This window comes from Macaca nemestrina, chromosome 5, assembly GCF_043159975.1.
Source record: "Macaca nemestrina isolate mMacNem1 chromosome 5, mMacNem.hap1, whole genome shotgun sequence".
In the NCBI taxonomy this organism is placed as follows: Eukaryota; Metazoa; Chordata; class Mammalia; order Primates; family Cercopithecidae; genus Macaca; species Macaca nemestrina.
This window is the reverse complement of record NC_092129.1, coordinates 69,764,880-69,791,995: the sequence shown is the minus strand read 5'-3', so window position 1 is coordinate 69,791,995 and position 27,116 is coordinate 69,764,880. Positions and strand designations below refer to the sequence as shown.

The window sequence follows — 27,116 nt, the reverse complement described above, 5'->3', positions numbered from 1 at the left end:
AGCTAAGATAGTCTTCCTAGGCACAGGCCTGAGTCCAAGCTCACTGCTCTCTCCATGGCCTACAGCATGACAAGCTCTTTGGTAGGTCTCAGCAGTGGAAACTTTACCATTTTATGCACCTTCTTAAAGCTTGGGAATTTACAAATTGTTTGTAATGTTTCTACTCTTTCAGAATCAAATCATCATATATATTCTATCTCCTGGGGAAATTTTAAAATGCTCAGAAGGATTCATGTATTTAAAAGTACTACTACTTCTTCTTCTTCTTTTTTTCTTTGGACAGAGTCTCACTCTGTTGCCTAGGCTGAAGTGCAGTGGTACCATCTTGGCTCACTGCAACCTCTGCCTCCCAGGTTCAGGCGATTCTCGTGCCTCAGCCTCCCAAGTAGCTAGGACTACAGGTATATGCCACTATTTTTGTATTTTTAGTAGAGATGGGGTTTCACCATGTTGGCCAGGCTGGTCTTGAACTCCTGGCCTCAAGCAATCCACCTGCCTTGGCCTCCCAAAGTGCTGGGATTACAGGCATGAGCCACTGCGTCCAGCCCTATAGTTTGATTTCTAAAACCACCAGACCCCCACCAGGGGATTCAGTCTCATGCACACCGGAATACTTTTAAAATATACTTACCTTGAGACATTTTCCCTCTCGCAAATAATTTCTGGTATCTCAAGACTTTAAAAAAATCACTTGTAAAATTATGCTCACGAACCAAGTATTCATTTCCAACTTCTGGTTGGTTGAAGATTCCTTTTGTGCAGTTTGCATGGAGACGCTGTTGTTAGGAAACTCACCCACAAAGTCAGATTAACGGGGCTGAAGAACAGACCGCCAGAACCAATGCTAATGCATCCTTGAAGAAGGGAGAAAGTGCGTGCACGTGCCGTGTGTGTGTGTGTGTGTGTGTAATGAGATATTCAAAGTGTTTAATGCAAGATGATCAAATGTCTAAGTGTCATCCTCTAATCTCAAATGGAAAACTGCAGATTTTCTTCTGAAGCTGGCAGCCTGCCATCACTGCAGGCCCTGAAGTGGCTTTGGGCTTCAGGGAGAGGGGGAAACAGATGTCGCTCAAAGAGCCCTCTGCTTGTCCCTGGCTGCGGCTCTACCCTGGGTCTCCTGGTCTTAGGACGAGTTCCTCTGCCAGGCTTCCCAGGGACTTTCAACCTAAGCTGTCAAATAAATCATTTAAAGGATATGTGGACTTTAAGAACTATCGACAGAAGGAGGACATCCTAAAATAGTCTCTTTGATCTCAATTCTTCCTCATCACAACCTTGACATAGAGTCGGGGTTTTGGACACCAGTCTTCTGCCCCCTCCATGTAACTTCTATAAAGAATCTCTCTCCATTTCATTAGACTTGTTGTGAAAGTGGCCAAGAAAGTAAAAAATTAACATTTTTAAGGTAAAGATACTAAGTCTGAATTATTTTTATATTTTCCTGCCCTTTCTTCCCGACGAGTATGACTTAACCACATCTACTTAGTCACTTTACAGCTATTTACAACACAAAATCTTCCTCCATTCAAGGAGGGCCCATTTTGTTCCAAGAAAATATCAACAACCAGGAATACGGTTCATGAGAGAAACTCTGGAGTCAGACCTCTGTGAAACAATAATAATGGACATTTGGGTATACATGGCTTTTTGTTTGTTGTTTTTCTTTTAACTTTAAGCAACTAACATGCATGTTCTCATCCAGTCCTCAGGAGAATTCCATTGCTCCCTTTGAAAGATGGGCAATTCAAGGCTTAGGTAAGCTACACAAGTCCAAGATCACACAGATGTTAAGTAGAAGAGCCAGGATTTTAGTGTTCTTAACCACTGCTCTATACTTTAAATTTTCAAGGAAAGCAGAATCTGCTCTTTTCTCTATAAGGAAGATACACCCAGTACAGCCTAGGATCCTAGTTTGTAGAACACAGATATATTTCTAGTGAATTCCTAATATTTTCTATACCCTTATCTTAAAACCAAATTAAGCAGCTCACTACCTAAAAATCAAAGGACAATGTGCTAGACTTGGAGCTTTTAAGAAGATTTGCAAAATTACCAAATATGAAAAACTGTATTGGCAAAAACATCAAACAAAATTCAAGTTCTAGAAGCATAAACCATTGAGCAAAGAAAATGGAAACCAGAGTAGGTTTTCAAGTAGGACAAATATTGTTCTTTGGAATAGAAACTTGTTGCTGAATCTCACCATGGAGCAAAAGACTTATAAACTTTTGAAAAAACAGGGTTCACATGGAAACAGAAACATAACAGGAACTACGATATCGAGACTGACAGATGCCGTGTGTCTTCCTAATTCTTTTAAAAGCCATTCTTGGCGATTAAAATGTCAATGTAGGAATAATAAAATACCATTGATTCTAGTGTTCCAGGGGGAATGTTCATGCAGAGGTTTTAAAACTTTAGATGTATAAAAATTTACTAGCACAGAAGGCAGATATATTGATAACCCTAGCTACTAAGAACTGCAGCTCCAGTTACTAGGAACTGACTAGAAAGCACTTAAAAAGAGGGTAATTACACAGTCATGAGGACTACTTAATAATATAAATCAATTATTATAGCTAACATTTTTTGAGTACTTGCTATGTGCTAGGCACTATTTTATTTTATTTTTTTATTTTTATGTTTTTGAGACAGAGTCTCACTGTCACCCAGGCTGGAGTACAATGGTGCCATCTCAGCTCACTGCAACCTTTGCCTCCCGGGTTCAAGCAATTCTCCTGCCTCAGCCTCTCAAGTAGCTGGGACTACAGGCACACACCACCACACCCAGCCAATTTTTGTATTTTTAGTAGAGATGGGGTTTCACCATGTTGGCCAGGTTGGTCTCCAACTCCAGACCTCAGGTGATCCACCCGCCTCAGCCTCCCAAAGTGCTGGGATTACAGCTGTGAGCCGCTGTGCCCACCTAGGCCCTATTTGAAACATTTTCTCTTTAAATTAATTCACTGAATGCCCACAACAATTCTAAAAGGCAGATGTTACTATCATCCCTACTTGAGAAAAATGAGGCACTGAGAGATGAAATAATTTTCAAAGTCACACAACTAGTAAGGAGTGAAACTGGCATTTGAACCTAGACAGTCTAAGTCTGGGACTGGAACTCTTACTCTGTATGCTATAATAATTTCCAGTAGCAGAGTCCTGCATGCCAGGACAGGGACGGTCCCCACCTAACAACTAATGGCAGACATAAAACAGAAAATTCTGCCATGTTCATTGGCAAAGGTTCTTATAAACTACATCTGTGCTGCATGTCTTTGAATGGACCACAGTCAAGGATTCAAAGCCTCCCATGTAAACTCCCAGAAGCATATACAGAGATGAGGGAAGCAATAACTATATACAAAGCCTATACCAACTTGGCTGGGAATGACTTCTAAACTATCACGTGACACAGTTTCCATTCTCTTGAAGCGCTGTTTGCATCTTTTGCCATTTTGCCCTGCCTCTCAAGCTAGTCACGAGGTCCCTGCATCCCGACCTGGGTCACTCACAGCTGTGCATTCCTCTCGTAGCCTTGTGCAAAGGAGACACTCCAGAGATGCTGCTGTATGATTTATGAATGTAACAACATGGGCCATATATGCTTTTCCAAGAGCTGGGCATCGAGCTGGCTCTGGAAGGAGGTGATGGGTGAGGATGTGCAGAGACGGGATGTGCAAAGCAGCCAAGTGTTGGAGAAGAGAGCCAGGCCAGGAGAGACGAAACACATGCGGGAGTGGTTAGCCTGAACGAAGCAGCTGTGCTGCAGTGTAAACAAAGAGAGGGTGGTTAGTGATGCAGGACCTCAGAGTCTATCCCAGGGAATTCAGAGATTATTCCAATGGCAATTTGAATCACTGGCTGATCATACAAAGGAAGAAGGAAGATGCTGTGGGCTTTGTTTGCTGACATAAGAGCTTCCAAGTCCCAGAGTTAGAATGATCAGAGAGAAGCCAAAAGTTGAGAAGCAACTTCCAGGAAGTAGAGAGACACCAAATAAGTCACACACAGGTTTTTTGTTTGTTTGTTAATTTTTCGAGACAGAGTCCTGCTCTGTCACCCAGGCTGGAGTGCAGTGGCATGATCTTGGCTCACTGCAACCTCCACCTCCCAGGTTCAAGTGATTCTCCTGTCTCAGCCTCCCAAGTAGCTGGGACTACAGGTGCGCACCACCACACCCGGCTACTTTTTGTATTTTTAGTAGAGACGGTGTTTCACTATGTTGGCCAGGCTGGTTTTGAACTCCTGACCTCAGGTGATCCTAACGCAGGAACAGTTCCCTGAGGTCTACAGATCAAGTCCAAGCTCCTTATCTTGGCATTTAAGGCCTTCTATGTTCTGACCTGGAACTTCAGCCATATGGACATCTCAACCCCCAAATGTCATTTGCTTTCATTCCTCTGCGCCTTTGCTCATTGCTAACGCCTGCCCTTGGATGGCCTTTCCACTGTTTTCTACACAGAGAAATCACCAACGCACTCACTCTGACAGTATAACTAATTAATTTCAGTTTGACTTAGTAGAAACTTCATAAGTTAAAAGAGACTGAAAGTGTGACAAAAGCAAATATTTACTTTCTCTTGGCCCAAATTTCAGGGTTGAAAGTATCCTCAATGGTTTGGAAGGCTCCATTCAAATTCTACTTACTGGGGAAACTCTGTATCTCCCTTAAAATTAGCATTTTTTCCCTCTGATATTCATTTACTACTTATTTACTTCAGCCTATTCATATTATACTTGTAGCATGTCTTTAAATTTGTCTTCTCTAGATCACAAATGCTTTTTTGAGGTCAAGGACAAGCCTTAGGAAAAATTCTTTTCTTTCCAGCATGCCATTAGTTTTCCACATAGCAGCTGCTCAGTGAATATTTATTGAGTCATTAGCCCATGATCATATTATTCTAATTAAAATAAGAGTCTTTTATCAAATGATAATTACATAGTTAATTATGAAGAAATATGGGAAAAGAGTTGTATTATTGATCTGAAGTAAAATAAGAGTATGAGAGTCTATTAAATTCCATCAGAAAAGAGTGACAGATACAGTAAATTATTTTAAACCATTATAGTCATTACCATTATTTATACAATGGGGTTAATTTTGAGTTTACAAACATAAAATACTTTCAGTACATAAACACAACAAACATTAAGTTGTGATGTGCAATTTCCGTCTTTATTTTACTCATACCTGAAGTTGTTAGGCCTTATATGGGGTGAGGTTAAAAATTCCTCACCCCATATAAACAGCGACTTCAGTTGGGATTGACAATGCCTAACCAGGCTTCCTCAAACTGCTCCCAGGCCTCGCAAAGGAAATGGGCCATGTCCCAGCTAGACAGGAACCTGGATCCACCCCTGGTCTCTTGTTCCTTCAAGCCTAGGCTGGAAGTGAATGAGGAAATAGAGTTCGGGTAGAACGTACAGTGGTTCAGTCATATTCTCTCCAATGGCTCCCCAAAACTTTTCCCAAGTCCTCAGTAAATATTTGGTGATTAACTGATTTTATCATCTGACATTTCTCCCAACATAATTGTTGAAAAAGAAAGTTGGCTGAGATTTACAACGACCTCTTCTCACAAGGTGGGTGGTTGGACTTGGGAAGGAATGAGAACCATTCTATTGATAGAAGAGGCTCTTCCCCAGCCGACATAATGACGGAAATGGTGGTTTAGAAAAAATCTTAAAAATTGCTCAGAGATGATTACAGGCTGTCATTAAGAAATGAGGAAGGAAGGGCTTTCTTTTCGACTACAGGGTGTACAGCTCTACAGACAGAAATTATTATTTTATATTTAGGCCAATGGTAGTCTGTAGGCCTTTGAAATGTAAAAAGCAATAATAACTTAAGTATCTGGTTTGGCCTGCAAAGCATCAAGACAGATTACACAGGCCATATATAAGAACCAGGCTCTGTCCTTTATAACGTCTTGTATTTCAGTTTTCTGAAGTCACTGCTATATTCACTGTGTGCCTACTCTGTGTAGGACACCCGCCGTGGGGGATTTAGAGAGTATCAGGCCATGGAGATCTAACTGGGTTCATCATCCAGATGAGGGAGGACTATGGGGAAAGTGAACAATGCATGCGCTGGGTTGCAGAAGAACAACACAGCCCACAGGCCGTTCAGGTGTTCACGGCAGGCAGGGATCTGTGAGCTGAAGCAGCTTCCCAAAAGCAGGAGAACAGAATTCCTGAAATCACACAGGCATGAAAATAACCATGATTCTACTCAACAAACCAAATAACTTGTTTGCAACATAAAATGTGCAAATGTTTGTTCCTGATTAGATCTTTGAGAGAGTGCGTGGGAAATCATCTCCAGTAAAGACATCCTACAGTAATTTTAACTCCTAATCCAGGGTTTCATTTTGCACCCTTCCTCTCACATCCTCCATACCTTTTGAAATAGCTGAAGCCCAGGAAGGGCGTGTTTTAGTGTGCTGAATGGCAGACTACTCATATACAAATACATGCATGCTTACTTTACTTGGAGACAGAACCATTAGAGAAGTATAGTTACATTTGATATTTGGAGGTGAAATCTATGAACCACTGAAATAAACCTTTGTGTTCCATTTCCTTACTCCAGTGAGGTGTGAAAAGGCTTCTTGAAGTAGTAGCAGCTTCTGTTTTGGCTTGACTGCTGTCAGTTCCTGAGCCCAGCACTGAGAAAGAGTAACCATGTTGGTGGGGCCAAGATTTGGTGCAGCGTATGCCCCTCGGGTGAGGGGCGCACCAGGATCCCACAGATCTCCACTAAAGAACTTACTCATGTAACCAAATACCACCCATACCCCCAATAACTTATGGAAAAATAAAATTAAAAAAATATAAAAATTCCAAAATAAAATAAAATAAAAGAGCAGTTATGAATTTAAAGGACCTATCTCAAGTCACACTGTTGAGCATCCAGGAGACTCCCAACACCCTCAGTAATAAACACCAACAGAAGGTCACTAAAGGCAGGAACTAGCCATTGTCAGATTTCCTGAGTTCACTTTTGACATGGCACAGTAAAATGCTTATATTATTCAACACATGATCATTTTATATTTATCAATTCTATGGAGTGGGAAACAATTGCAACTATAAATTTTTATGTCAAAAGAGAATATTATTCCAGAGAATACAGAACTAAAGCTCAAAGACCATATTACTTCTTCTTCTTCTTCTTTTTTTTTTTTTTTGAGACAGAGTTTCGTTCTTGTTGCCCAGGCTGGAGTGCAATGGCACAGTCTTAGCTCACTGTAACCTCTGCCTCCTGGGTTCAAGCGATTCTCCTGCCTCAGCCTCCTGAGTAGCTGGCATTTCAGGCATGTACCACCATGTACGGCTAATCTTTTGTATTTACTAGAGACAGGGTTTCACCATGTTGGTCAGGCTGGTCTCAAACTCCTGACCTCAGGTGACCCATCCACCTCGGCCTTCCAAAGTGTTGGGATTACAGGCGTGAGCCACCATACCCAGCCAAAATCTGTTTTCTGATACTTAAAAGTAAAACCTTAAGAATCATCCATCTGTCCATCTCAGGATAAATTTGTTAAGTATTTATTCTATGCCAGGGCCTGGACTGATTGTTGAGACAAAAATATTTTTTTAACAAAGATTAACATATGGCTCCTGCCTTTAAAGAACTAACTGAAAATAAATACCATCCTAAGAGTCTCTTCACACTTAAGTTGTATTTAAATAACTTAAATATAAAAATACCAATAGATTGAAAAATACTTAAAGGATTTCATGACCAGGTTGGAAATTAAAGTGTATTAAAAGGAGAGAGAATGAAATAAAAGGGAATTAGAACAGACCATTTCATTAGTCATAAGAAATGAACTTCCGATATGGATGGGTCTTGAAAATACTGAGTGAAAAAAGTCAAACAGAAAAGGATAAATATTAGATAATTCCACTCATACAAAATATCTAGTAAATTCCCAGAGGAAAATGGGCAAATTCATAGAGACAGAAAATAGATTAGAAGTTATTAAAGACAGGACAAGAGGAGAACAGAGTTACTGCTTATTGGTTACAGAATTTTCGTTTGGGGTGATAAAAAATTATAAAAATACTGGTGATGGTTGCATAACATTGTGAATATAATGCCACTGAATTGTACATTTAAAATGGCTAAAATAGCAAATTTTATGTTATATATATTTTACCACACCTTAAAAAGTAAATAATGTAATATACTAAAAACCATTGAATTGTACACTTTAAATGGTAAATTGTGTGAATTATATCTCAATACACTGTTTTTTAAAAAATCTTTTACATGTTAGCATAGTTTTTACTGTTTTTACTTTGTTACTTTGCAAAGCTCTGGATATTGTTACAGAAATTTGTCAAATTTTTCAGGAGAGTATGAGATAAGAGAGAAAATGTTAGACTAAATGGTTGGGCTTGGTGGCTTATGCCTGTAATCCCAAAGAGAGAAGGCCTCTTTGGGAGTTCAAGGCAGGTGGGTCGTCTGAGGTCAGGAGTTCAACACTAGCCTGGCCAATATGGTGAAGCCCTGTCTCTACCAAAAATACAAAAATTAGCTGGGCATGGTGGAGCGTGCCTGTAATCCCAGCTACTCAGGAGGCTGAGGTATGAGAATCACTTGCACCCGGGAGGTGGAGGTTGCAGTGAGCCAAGATCACACCACTGCACTCCAGCCTAGGTGACAAAGTGAGACTTCATCTCAAAAAATAAAAAAATAAAAAAATAAAAAAGAAAAGAAAATGTAAGATTAAGAGTCTGGGACATGTGATTCCAGGCCTGCTTTGCCACTTCATTGGTTGTGGTGCCTGAAGTTCAATAATCAACTTCCCTGGGCTCTGTTTTCTCATCTGAGAAGCAAAGGATCAAAATCAGGTGATTAATTTTTTAAATACTGTGATTTGCACTTCTTACTGAATGCCTAGGTTTTACAAATAATCACTCGTCTTTTGGCAGTTTAGAACATAGAACAGCCTTGTCTCTTTAGGATACCTGGTTAAATGACAAATATACTACCTTGCAATGAATACTTATCAGGCTATTTTCAAAAGAGTTTCTTGGCTGGACTCTTCTTGAATATAGTGAGCCTGAAAAGTATGGCTGGAAACCACTGTCCAAACAAAACAGATGATAACATTTGTTTTTTACACCTCTTAAAAGTAGATTAGCTATAGATCAGAGCATGTCACTGCCTAAAAAAATGTGGTATATATTTGCTTGCAATACATATTTGTTGAAAGGCAACAACACTTGTGTTTACTCCCTAGGAAACTCTCAGGGCGTGGGGTCAGAGGAGAGCATGGAGGGGCAGCAGGCCAGCTCCGACAGCCCCTGGGAGTCTATGACTTCTGGGCTCAGACTTGCTTCCTCAGCTGGCACTGTGTTCCTCCCATGGGTTGATCATCGGCAAGACCAAAGAGCTCCCTTCTAGTAAGTACCATTAAGGAGTCCAAGGTCCAGACAGAAAAGAACGAGGTCAGGTATTTCCAAAGTATTTCATTCTAATGAAAATTTATTTCAGAAAAAGGCCATAATAACCCTTTGAACTAAGTTAACAAGAAAGCTACATTTTTGTCACTAGTTCTATTGCTGCCTCAAAACAATAGTAACAAAACAGAAAATAAAAAGAATTACTGGGAAAAACCAGAAATTAAGTACTCTCCCCATCTCCCATTCCAGACATAATAAAGTGATGTGATTTAGACTAAAATTTGCCAAAAGCCAGTACACCCTTTTTATCCCACTAGGCAAACACAAATACCGCAGAACAAGAATTCCATCTTAAAATAACAGCTCTGGAAAAAAAGAAAGTAGTAATAATCTTCTACTATGTGACTACTGAAGTCTGATAGGAAAGGAAAATAGACCTCCCACAAGTAAAATTAGTCACAATTTATGATAACCTGAGAAGAAAAACAGATTCTGGATTTGTCAATTCCATTTGAAGGTGGAGAAAAGCTTATAAGCCCATGATCACCCTCTGAACCCTTTACAAAGGGCCACACAGCCACATCCAGGTGTCAAACATACCCTGAATTGGAATTCCATCTTGGCTCGGTGGGATAAGAAGTTTTGACTCAGCCCTTCGAGGAGAGCTTCGATTCCTCCATCCTCTGACCAGAGCCCCCACCATGGCTGCTGGCAGCATGCTCCCCGGGTCGCCGTGGTCCTGCCTTGGTGGGTGGGGGGGCCCGGTCAGGCTGTCACCACAGGAGAATCATGTTCTTGCAGGTGCTACACCCAAGCCTGACAGGTCTGGGCAGTTCCTCCCACCCTCATCTCCCGCCCACATTCTCATCCTTCTTGCGTTGTCAGACCTCCCTCGGGAGGCTCAGGGAAAGAAAGCTTGGAAGGTGAGACAAGAGAAAAACAGACAACAGCAAAAATAAAAATGAAGAATAGGAATAAAGTCAATCAACTGAAAAGAATGGCCAATATTATAAAAGCACAGTCTCCTTTATATGAGGGATCATTTTTGATGCTTCTTTTTTTACTTAAAGTCTAATTTTTCAACAAGCAAAAATGACCATGTGTGGGAGGGCTGAGGTGGGGTATGTAACTGCATACCTATTTCTCTTTTCTCAGACTATGTTCCTTGCTAAATTGGAAGAGCTTTCAGGCAATTGTTTTTGCAAAGAGAACCATCTTCTACATAAACAGAATTTGTTTACAATATAAGAAAAGTATTTCTAATGTTTGGAGTGTTCACAGAATTACACTGGCATTTGAGAATGAGGAAAGTTGGTTAAGAGATTTAATAGAAATCCCAATCAAGTACATCACAAAGACTTTAAAAAGATGAATCGAATCCAATGACCTAGTTAGCTCTCCTACGGAGCCCAGGTAGAGGTGCCTCATCCTGACCAGCTGGTGCCTGTGCTGCGCTCATATAGGACGCTGCTCACATGTGCCCCCTACTGGTCAGGTGCCAGGGGCACACTGGGCAGTGACCAATGACTGCAGTAAAGCAGGGGGAGGAGCAAGTAGCTCTAGAAAGTTCTAGACTCCCTTGTCATTCAGCCTAGGTGGTAGAAGTTGAGATTGAATTAGCTGTAGGCCGCCTGAGAGGTTTTGGTATTGTTTACTGTTGTTATGACTTTTATGGGTTATACAGATGGAATGATCCATGCCTGATTTCACTCTTTTTCTCCCCTTCCCTAGTTACATCTTATTTAATTTAATAAGATCAAGATAGTTTCTGCAGGAGGTGGGCAAATTTCCCGAATCACCTAAAACTGATCACATTTAAATAAAACTACAATTTACCAAACAAAGAGTATTTCAAGGATACACACCTCACATACTCATTTTGTTGACATTTACCTTATTATTTTGACCTTTCCAAAATTCAGAAAACCTTTGGTATCACTGTGATCAGAGGCAAAGTCAAAATGCAGGATGGGATTTTAAAATGGTAGAAGAGTAGGAAGCTATTGGCTCTATTCTCTCCATACTCCAATCTCAGGGTGGGATTCCTGCCGCACCATCTCGGAGGGGCAGCCCTTGATGAGAGGCATGTGTCCTGGGCCTCCTTGTGGGTTGCTTCTCCTTCCTCACTGGAGTGGGATTCCTTTTCCACGGGCAGCTCCTTCTGCCACAGAGGGCTGAGCTGGGCTCTGATGGGTTCCGGGGAGAGCTGCTCAGGGACAAAGCCACCTACTCTCTAGGGAAAAGGGCAAAGAGGCCTTCAAAATCTCTGTTCCTGTCACACCCAGAGTCAATAAGACAGGCTGAAGCTGTCTTCTGCTGGGGTCAGGCCCTGTGGGAGTAGGGTGGCATCAGGGAAGAGAGCAGGGGAGCCCAGTGCTCAAGTGTGGGGTTTGGTCTTGTCTTGGAAGAAGGGGTTAAGGAGAGATCTTGAGGAATGACCCAGTGTCACTCACTGGAGACAGGATCAGGAGGCGGGAACACAGCTGTGCATTCACCTGGAACCATCTCTTTGGAACTTCGTGTTCCACGGTAGGAGACTGCGTGGGCTGAGAATTGGGAGTGGTAGGGAGTTGAAGAGAGCCTCTATCAAGACAAGCAGAAGGCAACTTTGACCCCATCCTTAGGGTGAGGTGGCAGGGAAAACGCAGCAATGCTGAACGCACACACGTGCTTCCTTAACCGGACCTGCTGCGGGTGAACCACGCCTTTCCCGGAGATGCAAAGGGAAGCAGCTCAGCAGCGAGCTCATGAAGTCATTTCCCCCAGAAACCTGTCTGATTATAAGATACACCCCCTGCCTGCGCCATGAAAAGGGACACACTGAGAAAAGAAACACATCTAAAGGACGCAGTATTGAGGCTATCAAAAATCTATTAACACCCTCCAAATGGCGCTCTTCTTGGAGGCCTCGATCATTACTGCTGCCACAGATCGAAAAATCCCCAACCCTCATGGGCCAATCAGAAGTCCAAGGGGAGACACAGGTAGGCCAGAACTGTTTCGGAAGCACAGCAAACTGCCCAAATTCAGACACTGAGACCCCTGCACAGCTGCTGCCATCAGCCACCAGACAGGATATGGAGGTATGTGAGAAAGTAGGTGGATGGAGCTGGTTGAAATTTCAAATACAACTCCCCAACCCCACACCTGAATTTCCCACCTAGGGGAACCTCCTTTGTGCATTCGTCATTCCCTGAACAGCCAATCACAGTACTTTTCGCACTCTGTTGAGATGATTTACTTGTTAGAGTTTGTCTCATGCAATTATCTATCCCCAAGCCTCAGGGGGCACTTAAGGGGATGCAGATTCCCAGGACTTGCTCTGAAATGGCTGTTCTATGAGGTCTAAGATAGTGCCAGGGAGCCTGCACTTTCTAAAACTTTCCACATTTGCTCACATTGTCAGCCTGGATCTGATCCAAGGATAGTATGAAGATGCCAATTTACTAGCCTGAGGGCTTCTGAAAGTCATGGATCACAGCCTTCTTTGTGCCCAGTATAGCGTATGTACCCAGCACATAGATTGCTGGGTGAAGAGAGTCCCGGAGGCCAGGGACATCTACCCGTGGTCTCCACCCGAGGACGCTGCCTGATACTTTTATCCTTCCATGAAACCCACTGCTTGCCACTGCCCCTGCCACCACCCTGGCTGCAGGTGCCATACCATAGGATCGCCTCATCTTACCTCCACCCCAGGCCCCCTCAATATTCCCATATTTCACTCGCCTGTGATGCTCTGGCCCAGAATACGATTTGTCCAAGCAACAGTTTCCTGCCTCTTCCGCCCCACCAAGAACGGCTCCATCTTTCCTTCAGACGTCCTATGCCCTGGATACTAGCGCAGAGCGGTCCGTGCGTCAACTCAGGGTTCAAGTTGAACAGCATCATTGAACACTCTGTCATCCTTAGTTTGCCAGTTATAGCAGGTGGGTGCACAGTATCCAAGGTTTTCCCCAACAGGAAGCTGAGCGATGACCGTGACTGCAGTGGGAACGTGGTCAGGAAGAGGAAGAAGGGTAATGTCCTGCCTGGGAGGTCAGCGCCACCCTTCCACAAACACACACATGCTTCCTTCACCGGACCTGCTGTGGGTGAACCACACCTTCCCCCGAGATGCAAAGGGAAGCAGCTCAACACTGAGCCCATGAAGTCATTTCCCTCCCAAACCTGTCTTATTGTAATATACAACCCCTCTCCTCTCATGAAGAGGGACACACTGAGAAAGGAAACACATCTAGAAAACCAGAATCATCCTGAAGGCTGTTTAAAGGCCAGCATGGCTCACAACAAACTTTCATTCATGGGTGTTTGTTGCTAATGTCCTATCGTGATAAATTGACAACTATCCTCTAAATTTCATAAACATAAATACTGTCCCCATCTGCCCTCTACAGAGGATGAGGCTGAATTGGGCCATGTGTTTCTCTGGAGTCTCTTAGGGCCTAATGTGGTTCTGAGCACACAGAACGCATGCTAATTGAAGTAATGTGTGTCAAGCTGTGATGATGTTGTTGTCAACTGTTAAGATGCGCACAAAGCCATCAGCATTAAGTACGCTATCCAACTCTGTAGCAAATACTTGACCTCCTACTATAATGTCAGGGAGGAGTCATGGGGTGAGGGTGGGGCTGTGTGTGGCATGTTTCAACCTCACTCCTGATGTTCTCTCCATCTGGGTGGTCCTCCAGGAGCTCCTGGTCTCTCTTTAACCCCCAAATGCCTCTCTTGGGGGCAGGACTCAGGAATTAGACTGGCATGCATAGGAAGGGAAAACTGGGCAGGCATGATCGGCTGCACTCCTGCTTTCAGGGCACAGAGCTGCCCACCAGTAGCACCCGCTTTGCCTCCCCCTTGCAGGTGCAACGTCTGCTCCTGTGTGTGAAGGGCTGCTCAGGTCCGCCTGTCGCCTAGCAAGATTCTGATTCTGAGTTCGGTACTAACTAAGATACCTACAGGCCCAGACATGAGACATAATCTCCAATGTCAGCTTATTAGCAATAAAGGTGAGAATTTCTAGTCTTCCTCTGCCTTCCCGCTTGGTTTCAAATTCTCAAATTGGGCAGAACCTGGCTGGGTGACGAGGGTCTTCACTGCCTTTTCCCCAAGCCTTCATGTCTGGTGGACTGGCTCAGGGACATGGCACTTGAGAAACAAAATGATCCTCAGAGATGGTGGCTTCTGACAGATGCAGCACGGTGGGTGTGGGCCCACTGGTTTCTCATGTGGCCACTCACAGCACGGTGTTTTGTGCCACAGTTCGCTTCTGCAGTCTTGCAGGTGGCCTTTATCGTGGCCTGGTAAGCAGCTTTAGTGCACTTTTTACTTTGGCAGCTGACTCAGCTGCTGACAACTTTGCCACAGGTGGTGGCTCTTTCTGGAGTGTCGCTGGGCCTGCCAGCACGAGGTCCGGACATGCAGGCTCAGGCCTCACCATGCACAGAAGCTGCATGGCTTCAGCAAGGTGGTCTTAGCCTAACTGTGGGGGAAGGGGGGACTTAGGGAGCAGGCATCAGGCTTGCTGCTCACCAGATGTACTGAGGCAGAGTCAACTGTAGGAAAAGCAGAGTCTTTATGTTAATAGGTTTTTTTAGCATCAAGGGTGGAGCCATATTGCAAAGCAGCATGCTCTGTGCACACTATAGAATGGGGTTTAGCTTTAAAGGACCACTGCCTGGCCCATTCAGCCGTACTTCATCAACTGCTGCAAATTCCGTTCTGTACTCAAGGCCAAAAAGAAACTGAGGATCGGCAAAGTTTGGGTTCAGGAAGCTCATTCACAGGTTTCAAGGTCTCCCTGAACTACAGGGCCTCAAGTTGGCTCTGGATTGCTGGGTTCTCTCAGACACCACCGGGACTCTGCTCCAGGCTGCATTTAGGGAAGGATAGCTGTGCAAAGCTAACGACTCCAGGGGATGGGGAAAAAAGGTTTTCTAAATTTGGAGGATGCAGAACCATCTGTGTATATAGAATTCTCAATACAAAGAACATGGAGGAAATTCTACAACTCTTTTTTAAAGACGGGAAATAAAAAAAAGATGATCCACTATTATCCTTTCTTTTTTCTTTTTCTTTTTCTTTTTTTTGTTGAGATGGAGTCACCCTCTGTCACCAGGCAGTGGCATGATCTTGGCTCACTGCCACCTCTGCCTCCTGGGTCCAAGTGATTCCTCTGTCTCAGTTTCCCAAGCAGCTGGGACTATAGGTGCACACCACCATGCCCAGCTACTTTTTGTATTTTCAGTAGAGACGAGTTTTCACCATGTTGGTCAGGATGGTGTCGATCTCTTGACCTCGTGATCCACCCGCCTCAGCCTCCCAAAGTGCTGGGATTACAGGCATGAGCCACCACACCCGGCCTATTATCCTTTCTTTTCTCAAAGTGATAACCACTACCCAGGCTGAATTGTTCTGAACTGGATGTTGCACAGAATTCACCCGAGCGCTCGCTAACTCCCATGCTGTCTGTACGGCCCTCAGCATTGCGGGGGCCATGTATATGAGAAAAGCAGTGGAAACACCAATGCATGTATGGTTTCTGCTAAAATAAGTTAATCCACAAAAATGCATTTGTAAATTCATATAGAATTTGGACTCTATATGAGCATTACTGCCTAGAGATGTTCATTACTTCCCAAGGGCACCTCGTCTCTGTCTGTCCTAATGGTGGGAAAATGTGCTCAAACTTGCCCATCTAAGGCAACTTTCCCATGATTCTCAGTGTGTCCTCCTCCAGCTGTAGCCCTCTTCTTCCTTCAAGTGTAAAAGCTACAAATGGGTTATCTATCTGTACTCACTGTCTTCATCTCTTCCCCAGCTCATGCCAATCTAGTCTCTTTCCTGCTTCACCACACACCCCCCCAACCAAAACAGTTCTCTGTAATATGATGCTGCTTAACCCAACTGGTATTTTATGTTTCTTCTGCATGTAACTTCTTGGAAGCATCTGATACTTCTGGCCACTGTTTTCATGTTAAGCACTGTCCTCCCTTGGGGACCATGGCCCCTTAGAATCCTGGTTTTCCTCCTCCCTGTACCAACATCCCTCTTCAATCTCCTTTGCAGGATCAGCCAATGATGCATTTATATTTTCAGCCCAAACTTCTGAGCACCAGACCAGTATATCCAAGTGACTATTTGATAGCTGAGCTTTGAGATTTCACAGGAAACTGAAATGTAATATACCCAAAATGAAACACAACTTCCCTCCCAAACTGGGCCTTCTTCCAAGGAATGTCACTATCATTTGTGGGGTTCTGCCAACCAGAAATGTCAGAGCCATCCTCTCCACCTTTTTTTCCATCACTCCACACATTCAAATCATTACTACCTCTAGTCAATTTCTTTACTTCTTAATTCACTTGCATGTCACTTCCTTTTCTCCATCTCTACCGTGGTCATCTTCCATCTGTACTAGTATAACATTCTACTAAATATTCTCTGGAGGGGAGCAGAACTATAGTGCCATGATCATTCAAATGGCAGACCTGATGTCACCCTATCCTTACCCCATCAGCTGAAAACTCTTTCATGCCTTTTCATTTCTTCTAGGATAAGGATCACAACCTCTATGTAACCTGGCCTCCAGCACTCACATGTTCCCATCCTGGCCCCCTTGCTGACCTTACTGGCCTTCTCTCCCACACCATGCCAGATGCGTCACTCATCTCTAAGTTCCTCCAGAGCTCACTGTCTCTCTACATCGCTTTTCTGCCGCCACCTCAGTTCCTGCTCACCTGTCAGATCTCAGCATGGTGATCACCACCTCATGACAATGCCTACCTGTATTTTTTTTTCCTTTATGGCATTTATAATTTACAATGAATATCTGGCTTATAGCCATCTCTCCTACTGGTCTAGTTTAGTATATTGATGGGGTGGTGGGGAAAGCGCATGTGTTTTTTGCCCGCATCAAATTCCCACAGCCTGAAACAGCACCTGGCACAGAGTACATACTTAACGAATGCTTGCTGAATGACTGAATGAACAACTATATGGCCCTGAGGACTTTGGTATAATTAGTGTGGGTGATATTTCTATCACAGCTGTTGTAATTTATAAAAGTATGCCATTGCTTATAATTAGGTAAAGAAGCAAGCCTGTAATTATGAACTCATTCCCATGGGAAAACATGATCTGCTTTATGATAACTACTTTATTTTATGGATTCTTCAAAGAGAACACTTTGGTGAAAAGTGAGCTGCTTGTATTTCTCCCTTACTTACATTTAATATTCACATCTTCTCTGCCCTGAGAAATGCTATATTGCTGAACATAGCCATGAAGTTTGACAAATTTAACAAATAACTAAATATCTCTTTGTAGCTTAATACTTATTATATGATTACAACCTAGGTTGAATTATATTAAAAACTGTTATTAAGAACAGAGCCACCTAGAAAAGTCAAGGCAATGGAGCTTTCTCATGCCAAACCTTTAAAATTCTACAAACATGATTTCTGTATTTATTTTCTCCTCTATATCAAAGCAAGGCAAGGCTACCTTAAGTCGTTATGGCAGTTTAACTCACACACACAATTTAATAAGAGTTTAAAATTTTGATTTTATAGAAAATTGCTCATTAATATTGTTGGTTTTTTCAGAGATTACTTATTTTCTCAGCAATGAAAGGAAATGAATTAAGGCTGATTTCTAGTTTATAATTAATTGATACTCAGAGATTTCATGTTTTAAAACTGTAATATCAGTGATAACTTAATATGATAAAAACCCAGGTTTTCTAATCATATTTAAGAATCACCTAGAAATATTTTGTCTTTCATTCACATATTCATCTGCTCATGATTGGTTAGAACCAGTTCCTAAAAACACCTGAAGATTTGGCCATTGGAAATAACCAACTTTAGGAAAGGCTTTGTTATTTGTAATTCAACCCTGAAATGTGAACCCTATAAAATTTTAGATAGAACTCTACATTAGACTGGTGCAGAACCTTAAGCCACAGAGTGTGCCAGCATTTCTTTCTCTATTTTAAAGAGTACATGGATTAATTACAAGGTGCCGACTGACCTGGATTAGTCTTTATCCCTGCCTGCACAAAATTAATTCCTACCATTTACATCAATTAGATTAGGTCAAGATGGGTAATTCAGGCTGAACCTAATATAAAAACTCCTATTTACTAGGGCATCTGAAGTTAACACAGATCTATTGAAACCATTCCTGTTTATATATTAATGGCATAAGGAGTTAGATTTCTCCCTGCTCACTTTGTAGAGTTATGAAAGCTATTCAGGCACTGCTTAAATTTAGGTATTCATTGGGAATAGTTTTAAAACACTCAGCTATGGTGGAGGGGCCTGGGTGGGAAAGGAGAGATGTTGATCAAGTGGTCCGAAGTTTCAGTGGGAGAGGAGGAACAGGCTCTGGTGATCCATTACACAGCATGGTGACTGCAGTTAATGATAACGTATCGTAGATTTCAAAAGAGCTAAAAGAGTGGATTTTAAATGTTCTGACCACAAAGAACAGCCTGATTTGATCATTCCACAATGTATATATATGCATCAAACCATCACATTGTATCCCATATATACAATTATTATCAATTAAAATAACACTAAAAAACACTTTGCTACAAAAAGTGAGGGAACACATTGACCTTTTTTTGCTGCATTTTGTCTTTATGCATCATATAATATTTGTACTGACTTATTTATTTATTTTAGAGATAGGGTCTCACTCTGTCACCCAGGCTGGAGTACACTGGCATAATTACAGGTCACTGTAACCCTGAACTCCCAGGCTCAAGTGATCCTCCCTCCTCAATCTCCCAAGTAGGTGGGACTACAGGTGTGCACCACTGTGTCCAGCTAATTTAAACTGTTTTTTTTTTCTTTTTTAGAGACGGGATCTCGCTATATTGCCCAGGCTGGGCCTTGAGTGATCCTCTTGCCTCAACTTCCCAAAGCACTGACAGCATTCTACATGAGGGGTATGTATCAGGTGTGTGAACATAAGTGGGTCTCCTGAGTCTTGTGTCTGCATGTGTCAGGTAGGGACCTATATCATGAAGATGTCCCTAGAAGGGATGACATATGAATTAAGTCTGGAAGAACAAACAGGCATAAATAGGAGTCAGCCAGCCTGGAGTCATGGGATGGGGTGAGAAGCCAGCGTAGGCTTTTAAGGAGAGGGAGTGCCATGTGCAAAGACCCATGGTGCCTATCCAGTGGAACTGCAAGCAATGCAGTAGGGTAGAAATTGGTGTGTGTGTGTGTGTGTGTGTGTGTGTGTGTGTGTGTATAGGGGAAGAAACAAGAGACAAGACTGTAGAGGTAAGTAGGCACCAGACCACATAGGGTCTTATATATCCAGTAAAGAGTTTGGACTGAATGTTTTAAATGGAGGAGTACCATAATCAATCATATCTGCATTTTGAAAAGACAACTCTCAATGAAGTTGGAAAACAGACCAGAGGAAGAAATAATGCAAGCATGGACACCTGCTAAGGAAGAGGCGGTGGCAGCCTGGATAAAAGCACTTGCAGGGAGAATGCCTATAGTTTGAGAACTCATTGAATGGGGCTGGGAGAAGGAGGAAGGAGGGAAAGGCTGAAGCTTGTGGTTAAGGCACCTGGGGGCTGGCGTTGCCATTGAGTCTCAGGGTATGCATAGAAGAACGGGAGAGAGTTGGTTATGGGGTGGTGGGTGATTCCGGAAAATAATGAGTTCTCCATTTTTAGATATGTAGGCTGTCACTAAGTATTTGTTCTCATTATAATTAATTCCATGACGACATTTTTGAACGTGAATTATGTTAGTGCCTTTGAGTTGCACCAGCTCCACCTTCAGGGTAGAATCTGTCTCTTTCACCTCCGTTTCTCACAGCTTCTAGCACTGCAGTTACTCAGTAAGTTCTTGTCTCATGACACCATTGGGATAAATTGCCAGGAAGGAAGAGATACAGCAGGTTCAAAGGGTAAGACTGTCATCATTCTTATTATATACTGTCAGGTTTTCTCCAGAAGGATTACGTAGTTTACACTATTAACAGTAATGCATGAATATAACCTGTTTCCCCACAATCTGTCCCTTGTTGATTTTTGGCTTCTGTTTATTTGATAGGTGTAAAATGTTTCCATTTTAAAATGTATTTAAGTTGAGTGTTATTTTCAGATTTGGTTTCCTATATGTTTTCCTTCGTGTGAAATAGCCGGTTTTATCCTTGGACCACTTATCCAATTAGAATCTGATATTGTGCTCACATTTATATAAATTATTGTGTGTGCACATGAATTAAGTCTCTAATTTTTGCTGTGCATATTTTCCCATTTTGTTGCTTTCTTACGTTTTAGTTTTAAAAGGTTTTAAACTTCATATCAATACATATGTCCATCTTTGCCCTTTTCAATTTTCTCTTCCTTCAAAAAAGATTTCTTCTTTACAGCTGAAACTGTGCTACTGCAAATCTATAATTCTTTAGTTTATTGGGAGTTCACTGTGATATATATTATATGGCTTGTGGTCTGAACCTTGAATATTTTTTCTTTTGAATTATATCTTGTATTAGTAACTATTTTTACTCGCTTTTTACTTGTTTCATCTATTTTTATAGGTATTTAATGATAACTGCAATAAAAGTTTATACAGTTTCTTTTTTGCTACTTAATTTCATCTTCTTAGATTTAAACAATCCTCACGCTTTTTCCCCCACTAGGAAAAATAATTTTTATTGGTCAGGTGTGGTGGCTTATGCCTGTAATCCCAGCACTTTGGGAAGCCGAGGCAGGTGGATCACTTGAGGTCAGGAGTTTTGAGACCAGCCTGGCCAACATGGCGAAATCTCATCTCTACCAAAAATACAGAAATTAGCCAATCACACCTCTGCACTCCAGCCTGGGCGACAGAAGGAGACTCTGTCTCAAAAACAAAAACAAAAATAAGTTTTATCATTAAAGACAAGAGGCCAAAATAAAACTATCTTAGGAAGGGGATAAGAGACCCTCTAAATAGAATTGAAAGACAAGGTTGTAGGGAGGATCTCCCTTTGCCCAGCTTTCTCCACTAATCCAGAAAGTGTGAGAGAAAAAGCAAGAATGGATGAGCATGTGTGAGGAATGCACAGGAGACAGCGCATACAGCTGAGGGCACGGCATTTTGGTGTACAAAAGATCTGGGTGTGAGTCCTGGTTCTGCCACTTATGAGCTGTGTGTCTTCAGGTAAACTTCTCAATCATGCAAGTTTGCCCATCTGCAGATTAATAAATGGTGTGAAGAGAGAGGGGACTAAAGGGGGAAGGAAGACTAATCAGCAGCTCTTATTATAGGTGATACAGGAGAAATGATCATGTTCATGCAAAGAACTTGCCCTACACTGTCTGCTGGCATATGGTGAGCTCCCAAAATGCTGCCTGTGGTTATTAAATATTTCTTGGCTAGGCCACTACATCAATCCATACCAAAGTTTTGAATGTATTACTACATTTTCAAATAGCAAGCAGTTTGCAATTTGTGTGTGCCTTTTTACAGAAATGTTTGAGGTGGCCGGGCATTGTGGCTCACACCTGCAATCCCAGCACTTTGGGAGGCTGAAGTAGGCAGATTATTTGAGGTCAGGAGTTCAAAACCAGCCTGGCCAATATGGCAAAACCCATCTCTACTAAAAATAAAAAAATTAGACAGGCGTGGTGGTAGGTGTCTGTAATCCCAGCTACTCAGGAGGCTGAGACAGGACAATCTCTTGAATCCAGGAGATGGAGGTTGCAGTGAGCTGAAATCATGCCACTGTACTCCATCCTGAGTGACAGAGCAAGACTCCATGGCAAAAAAAAAAAAAAAAAGAAAAGAAAGAAATGTTAGAGGTGTAATCTGGCATTAAGGAACTTGAAATAAAAGTGAAACCCAGGTGCCATAAATGTAGGTCTATAATAACTGATAACAATGCTTTGAACCTGGCCAGCTCTCTACTCTTCATTTAGGTGGATATAGTTCTTAGAAGAGTTTATATCACTTCCTGATTGCAGGTTAATTCTCAGAAAGAGAAGAGAGCTTGGACTCTGAGGTCATTCTTTGTCATTAACAGTAAAGAGCAATTATCCAAATTCCTTAAGAGATGAAAAGTTCTGCCTAACTGAACTTTCTGTTAACTTTAGGGTTAACAATAAAAACCTTTTTCAACGCTTGTTAATTTTTTTTTTCCTAAACTGGGTCATGCACATCCCTGCCTTGATAGGTAAAGACGGTATACAAACTATAATTTAACCTTCCCCGATGATTCAGATTGTTGCCTGCCTCAGGGTCGAATCTATAACAGGGAGCAGACTAGGAAGAAGGTGGAGGAGCTAGGATTAATAAACACGGATAGGCTGATGCACATTCAAAGATTCTTTTTTTCCTTAAATAAATTCCTCATGTCTTTGTGTGTGTGGTGTGTGGTGGAGTGGGAGGTCAGGCTCTCCTCTACAAATTGAGCTTAGAAAAAAACAGTTCATAGGCTGAGCGCGGTGGCACACACCCATAATTGCAGCACTTTGGGAGGCCAAGTTGGGTGGAATGCTTGAGCCCAGGAGTCTGAGACCAGCCTGCAGCAACATAGTAAGAGCTCATCTCTACAAAAAATACAAAAAAATTTAGCCAGGTATGGTGGCTCACGCCTGTAGTCCTAGCTACTTGGGAGGCTGAGATGGAAGAATCACCTAAGCCAAGGAGGTTGAGGTTGCAGTGAGTCATGATTGTGCCACTGCACTCCAGCCTGGGTGACAGAGTAAGGCCCTGAGAAAAGAGAAGAGAGAGGGGAGGGGAGGGGAGGTGAGGGGAGAGGAGGAGAGGGGAGGGGGGGAGGGGAGGGGAGAGGAGAGGAGAGGAGAAGGAAAGAAAGGAAGAGAGAGAGAGAGAAAGAGAGGGAAAGACAGGAAGGAAGGAAGGAAGGAAGGAAGGAAGGAAGGAAGGAAGGAAGGAAGGAAGGGAGAAAAGAAAAGAAAGAGTTCATTAAGGGTTTTGGCTTTCCTGAGTTGTACTTGACTACAAGTGTACACAATGCTGTAGAATCTGGTGAGCTGAAAAGTGTTCTTGAATATATTTAAGGATTCGAAAGCAAGCATTGCCTATAGACAGGCAGAAGAAAATGAACTTTGTCTACCAGGATCTTCAGCTAAACACCTAGGGATCCTTCCACGTCTGGCTTGGGGGCTGAGTTAGCTATGGCTCTGCAGAGGTCACAGATTACACGGAATATTTTAAAGTAACGCAGTACTAGAGAGATGTGTATTTGCTTGAAGACAGAAAAATCTTTTACTAGAAGGAAGCTTACCTTAAAAGTTTTTTTTGGAACTTGTAGGCATGATGATTTGCCCTTTTAGAGAAGATGCTAAAGGTTAATTTTCTATGGCATAAGAACTGCAGATACATGCCAAAATTCTATTCCCAGACCTAAATTATATAATCAGAAATAGGGCATCCAAACTGAACATCAAATAGTCTTGCTTTCCAGCCGACTATGAAAAAAATCAGTTTCAATGTTTGAAGTAGTATTTGTTTATATAATGCAACCAACCATGACTGCCAAACACAGTAATTAAATGCTTTTACAAGTGAGAAATCTTGCCAGAATATGCAATTTGAAGGGGGAAATAAGCAGAGAGTTGATATGCAGTAGAAAATGCTGAATTATTTATTTCATTCTGCTCAGAAGTAGACACTCATGCTTTGAGTCTACCTGCAAAAATACTGAAAGAGAAATGAGAGCATCAGAAGGGGGCAGTTACTTTATTTAATCTTATCTTTTTTATCTATAAGTGGCACACTTTCTTCTCACTCAAACTTGAAAAATGAGGACTTCTCATCTTCCTGTCTTTACAAAATGACCTGTGTGGAAATGAAATTAAACATCTACAAATAAACAATAGATAACCCCATTTTTCTTTTTCCATTCATTTAATTATCAACTAATTTTTTCTATCCTCTGATTTCACCTAAATGCTCCTACTGGCAAAATAAAGCATCAATTTAATATAGGCTAATACTTAGAATGAGCAATTAATGAAATATTTTCAAAGGATTCCACTCTAAGACAATTGTGAAATCATCCTTAATCTCGATTTTCACTCATCTCCATGATAAAACAATATAAATGTTGTCTGGCTTCCCCTGGGAACTTAAGGGAACCTCAAGGAAAGCAGAGGAGGTAGCAATTGCTAGACTTTGCACTGAACTTCCAAGCACCTACTAGCATTAATTTATTCATATGAACATCCATGGAATCAGGCTCTAATTTTCTCCACAGTGTAGAGAGGAGGGAGTACTTACACAGCAGATAAAAGGTGAGTTAGGTGGAGGAAATATTGGGATTAAGACTTATGCATTTTCTTTTTCCATTACCCAAATAGCAGTTCTTTGATAACACCTGCACATTTTTTGTGTGTGTCCTGGAGAATAACTTCTCTATTATCAGGGACCCCTTGGCCCAAGGGACCACCAGCTCTTGATTGGCCTGCAGCACAAGGCTCCTAATTTGTCATCCCTTTACCACTGCACTTTTGGCAATTCATTCTCCCCCAATAGCTAGTGAATTTTCAGAAAGCTGAACTGGATTCCATCACCCTTCTGCTTAAAACCTATAAATATAGTCCTACTGCATTTAGAATAAAAACCAAACTCCTGAACATGGTCTGCAAGGCTGTGCAGGAGCTAATCCTCATCTCTCTCTCCAACCCCATCCCCACTGCTCACTGCCTCCAGCCTCACTGGTTTTCCATTCATTCATTCTTTCATTCACGTCCCAAATTCATGTAGGCCTTCCCTAATCTCCTCCTGTGACTAAAATGTAAACTCTTACAGCATCCCGGTCTCTTCATTCATAGCACTGACCACAATTTAAAATAATACACTTACGGTTTTTAAAACTGTTATCTTTCAGCTCCACTAGACTCTAAGCTTCTTGCAGGTGTTACTATCAATGTAACCACTGCCTCCTCAGCACTTACTAAAGTGTCTGGCATATGGAGTCCTTCCATAAATGTTGGCTCAGAGTGAGCAAGTGATTTCTGACTTGACCAATTCCTCAACAGTCTGGGGCATTGGTTCCTTCTTACCCATAATGGCTCTGCCCTTTCCTCTTTAAAGGAATATCCTAGGACGGAGGAAAAAGAAGCAACATATGGCATGGATGCAGTGAACAGGAAACACTTCTACACTGCTGGTGGGAATGTAAACTAGTACAGCCACTATCGAAAATACTGTGGGCCGGGCGCGGTGGCTCAAGCCTGTAATCCCAGCACTTTGGGAGGCCGAGATGGGCGGATCACGAGGTCAGGAGATCGAGACCATCCTGGCTAACATGGTGAAACCCCGTCACTACTAAAAAATACAAAAAACTAGCCGGGCAAGGTGGTGGGCGCCTGTAGTCCCAGCTACTCGGGAGGCTGAGGCAGGAGAATGGCGTGAACCTGGGAGGCGGAGCTTGCAGTGAGCTGAGATCCAGCCACTGCACTCCAGCCCGGGCGACAGAGGGAGACTCTGTCTCAAAAAAAAAAAAAAAAAAAAAAAGAAAATACTGTGGAGATTCCTTAAAGAACGAAGAGTAGATCTACCATTTGATCCTGCAATCCCACTACCAGGTATTTACCCAGAGGAAAAGAAGTCATTATTCAAAAAAGATACTTGCACATGCATGTTTATAGCAGAACAATTCACAACTGCAAAATTGAGGAACCAACCCAAATTCCCATCAATCAATGAGTGGATAGAGAAACTGATATATATATGGACTACTATGCAGCCATAAAAAGGAATGAATTAACAGCATTTGCAGTGACCTGGATGAGATTGGAGACTATTACTCTAAGTGATGTAACTCAGGAATGGAAAAGCAAACATTGTATGTTCTCACTGGTATGTGGGAGCTCAGCTATGAGGACGCAAAGGCATAAGAATGATACAATGGACTTTGGGGACTTAGGGCGAACAGTGGGAGGGGGGCAAGGGATAAAAGCCTACAAATATGGTGCAGTATATGCATGGGTGATGGGTGCACCAAAATCTCACACATCACCACTAAAGAACTTACTCATGTAACAACAACAACAATAAAGTAAAATAGAAAAAGAAGCAACATAAGCATTAACATTATGTCATTTCCCTCAGCCAAATGGACTACTATGTGGGGTCGGCAACCAACAGACCCTTCAGCTATCTATGTATGGTCATGTGGCCCAGGGTTTCTCCACTGTTCCCAGGATAAATAGGGAACCACAGAGTTCTGCTGAATGAACACAAGAATGCAAAAGCATTTTTTATTATTCTTAGTTCTAGGACTGACATGTTGGTACAACTCCAGGGGACACCCACGCTCAGATTTGTGACCAGCACTGGTAGAGCCAGCTGCGGCTGTGTAGCGTAGGTGGCCGCCCTGCTCAAGGGCTTCGATGTTGTCCTTCTGGCTTAGCCTTCCATCTCTGTGCCCTGTTCTTAGGTTTACTCTTTATTACAAACGCAACATTTATCTTATACGTGGCTTTAACAATATGAACAAATATGAACAAAATAGAACATATTCCTTATAAGGTCAATGAAATAAAGGTCAGTGGAAGGCTACGAAAAGGAAAACCTGTGTAAGTTGACTTTTTTATTAGAAAAAAACCCCACAATGTTACTGATTTTTGAAAATTGATTCCTCATTGTTTATTTACTTTGAAAACATAAACACATGTGAAAATACTGTACAATCAATATTTTTCT

At 42.1% G+C, this 27,116-nt stretch overlaps 1 protein-coding gene across 7 annotated transcripts in view; it reads right to left on the bottom strand.

Annotated features, from left to right (window-relative positions):
- LOC105489034 (pleckstrin homology and RhoGEF domain containing G1) overlaps positions 1-27,116 on the bottom strand; it is a 243,534-nt gene that overhangs the window by 145,696 nt on the left and 70,722 nt on the right. The window contains exon 1 of one of the 7 annotated variants that reach the window (XM_071096608.1): positions 13,150-21,224. The exons of 5 other annotated variants lie outside the window; for them this stretch is intronic. In XM_071096608.1, the coding sequence (XP_070952709.1) occupies positions 13,150-13,228 (79 nt within the window). In that variant the 5' untranslated portion in view covers positions 13,229-21,224. Of the gene's footprint in view, positions 1-13,149; positions 21,225-27,116 lie in introns of those variants that run through there. One more of the 7 variants, XM_071096609.1, reaches the window with a different exon arrangement.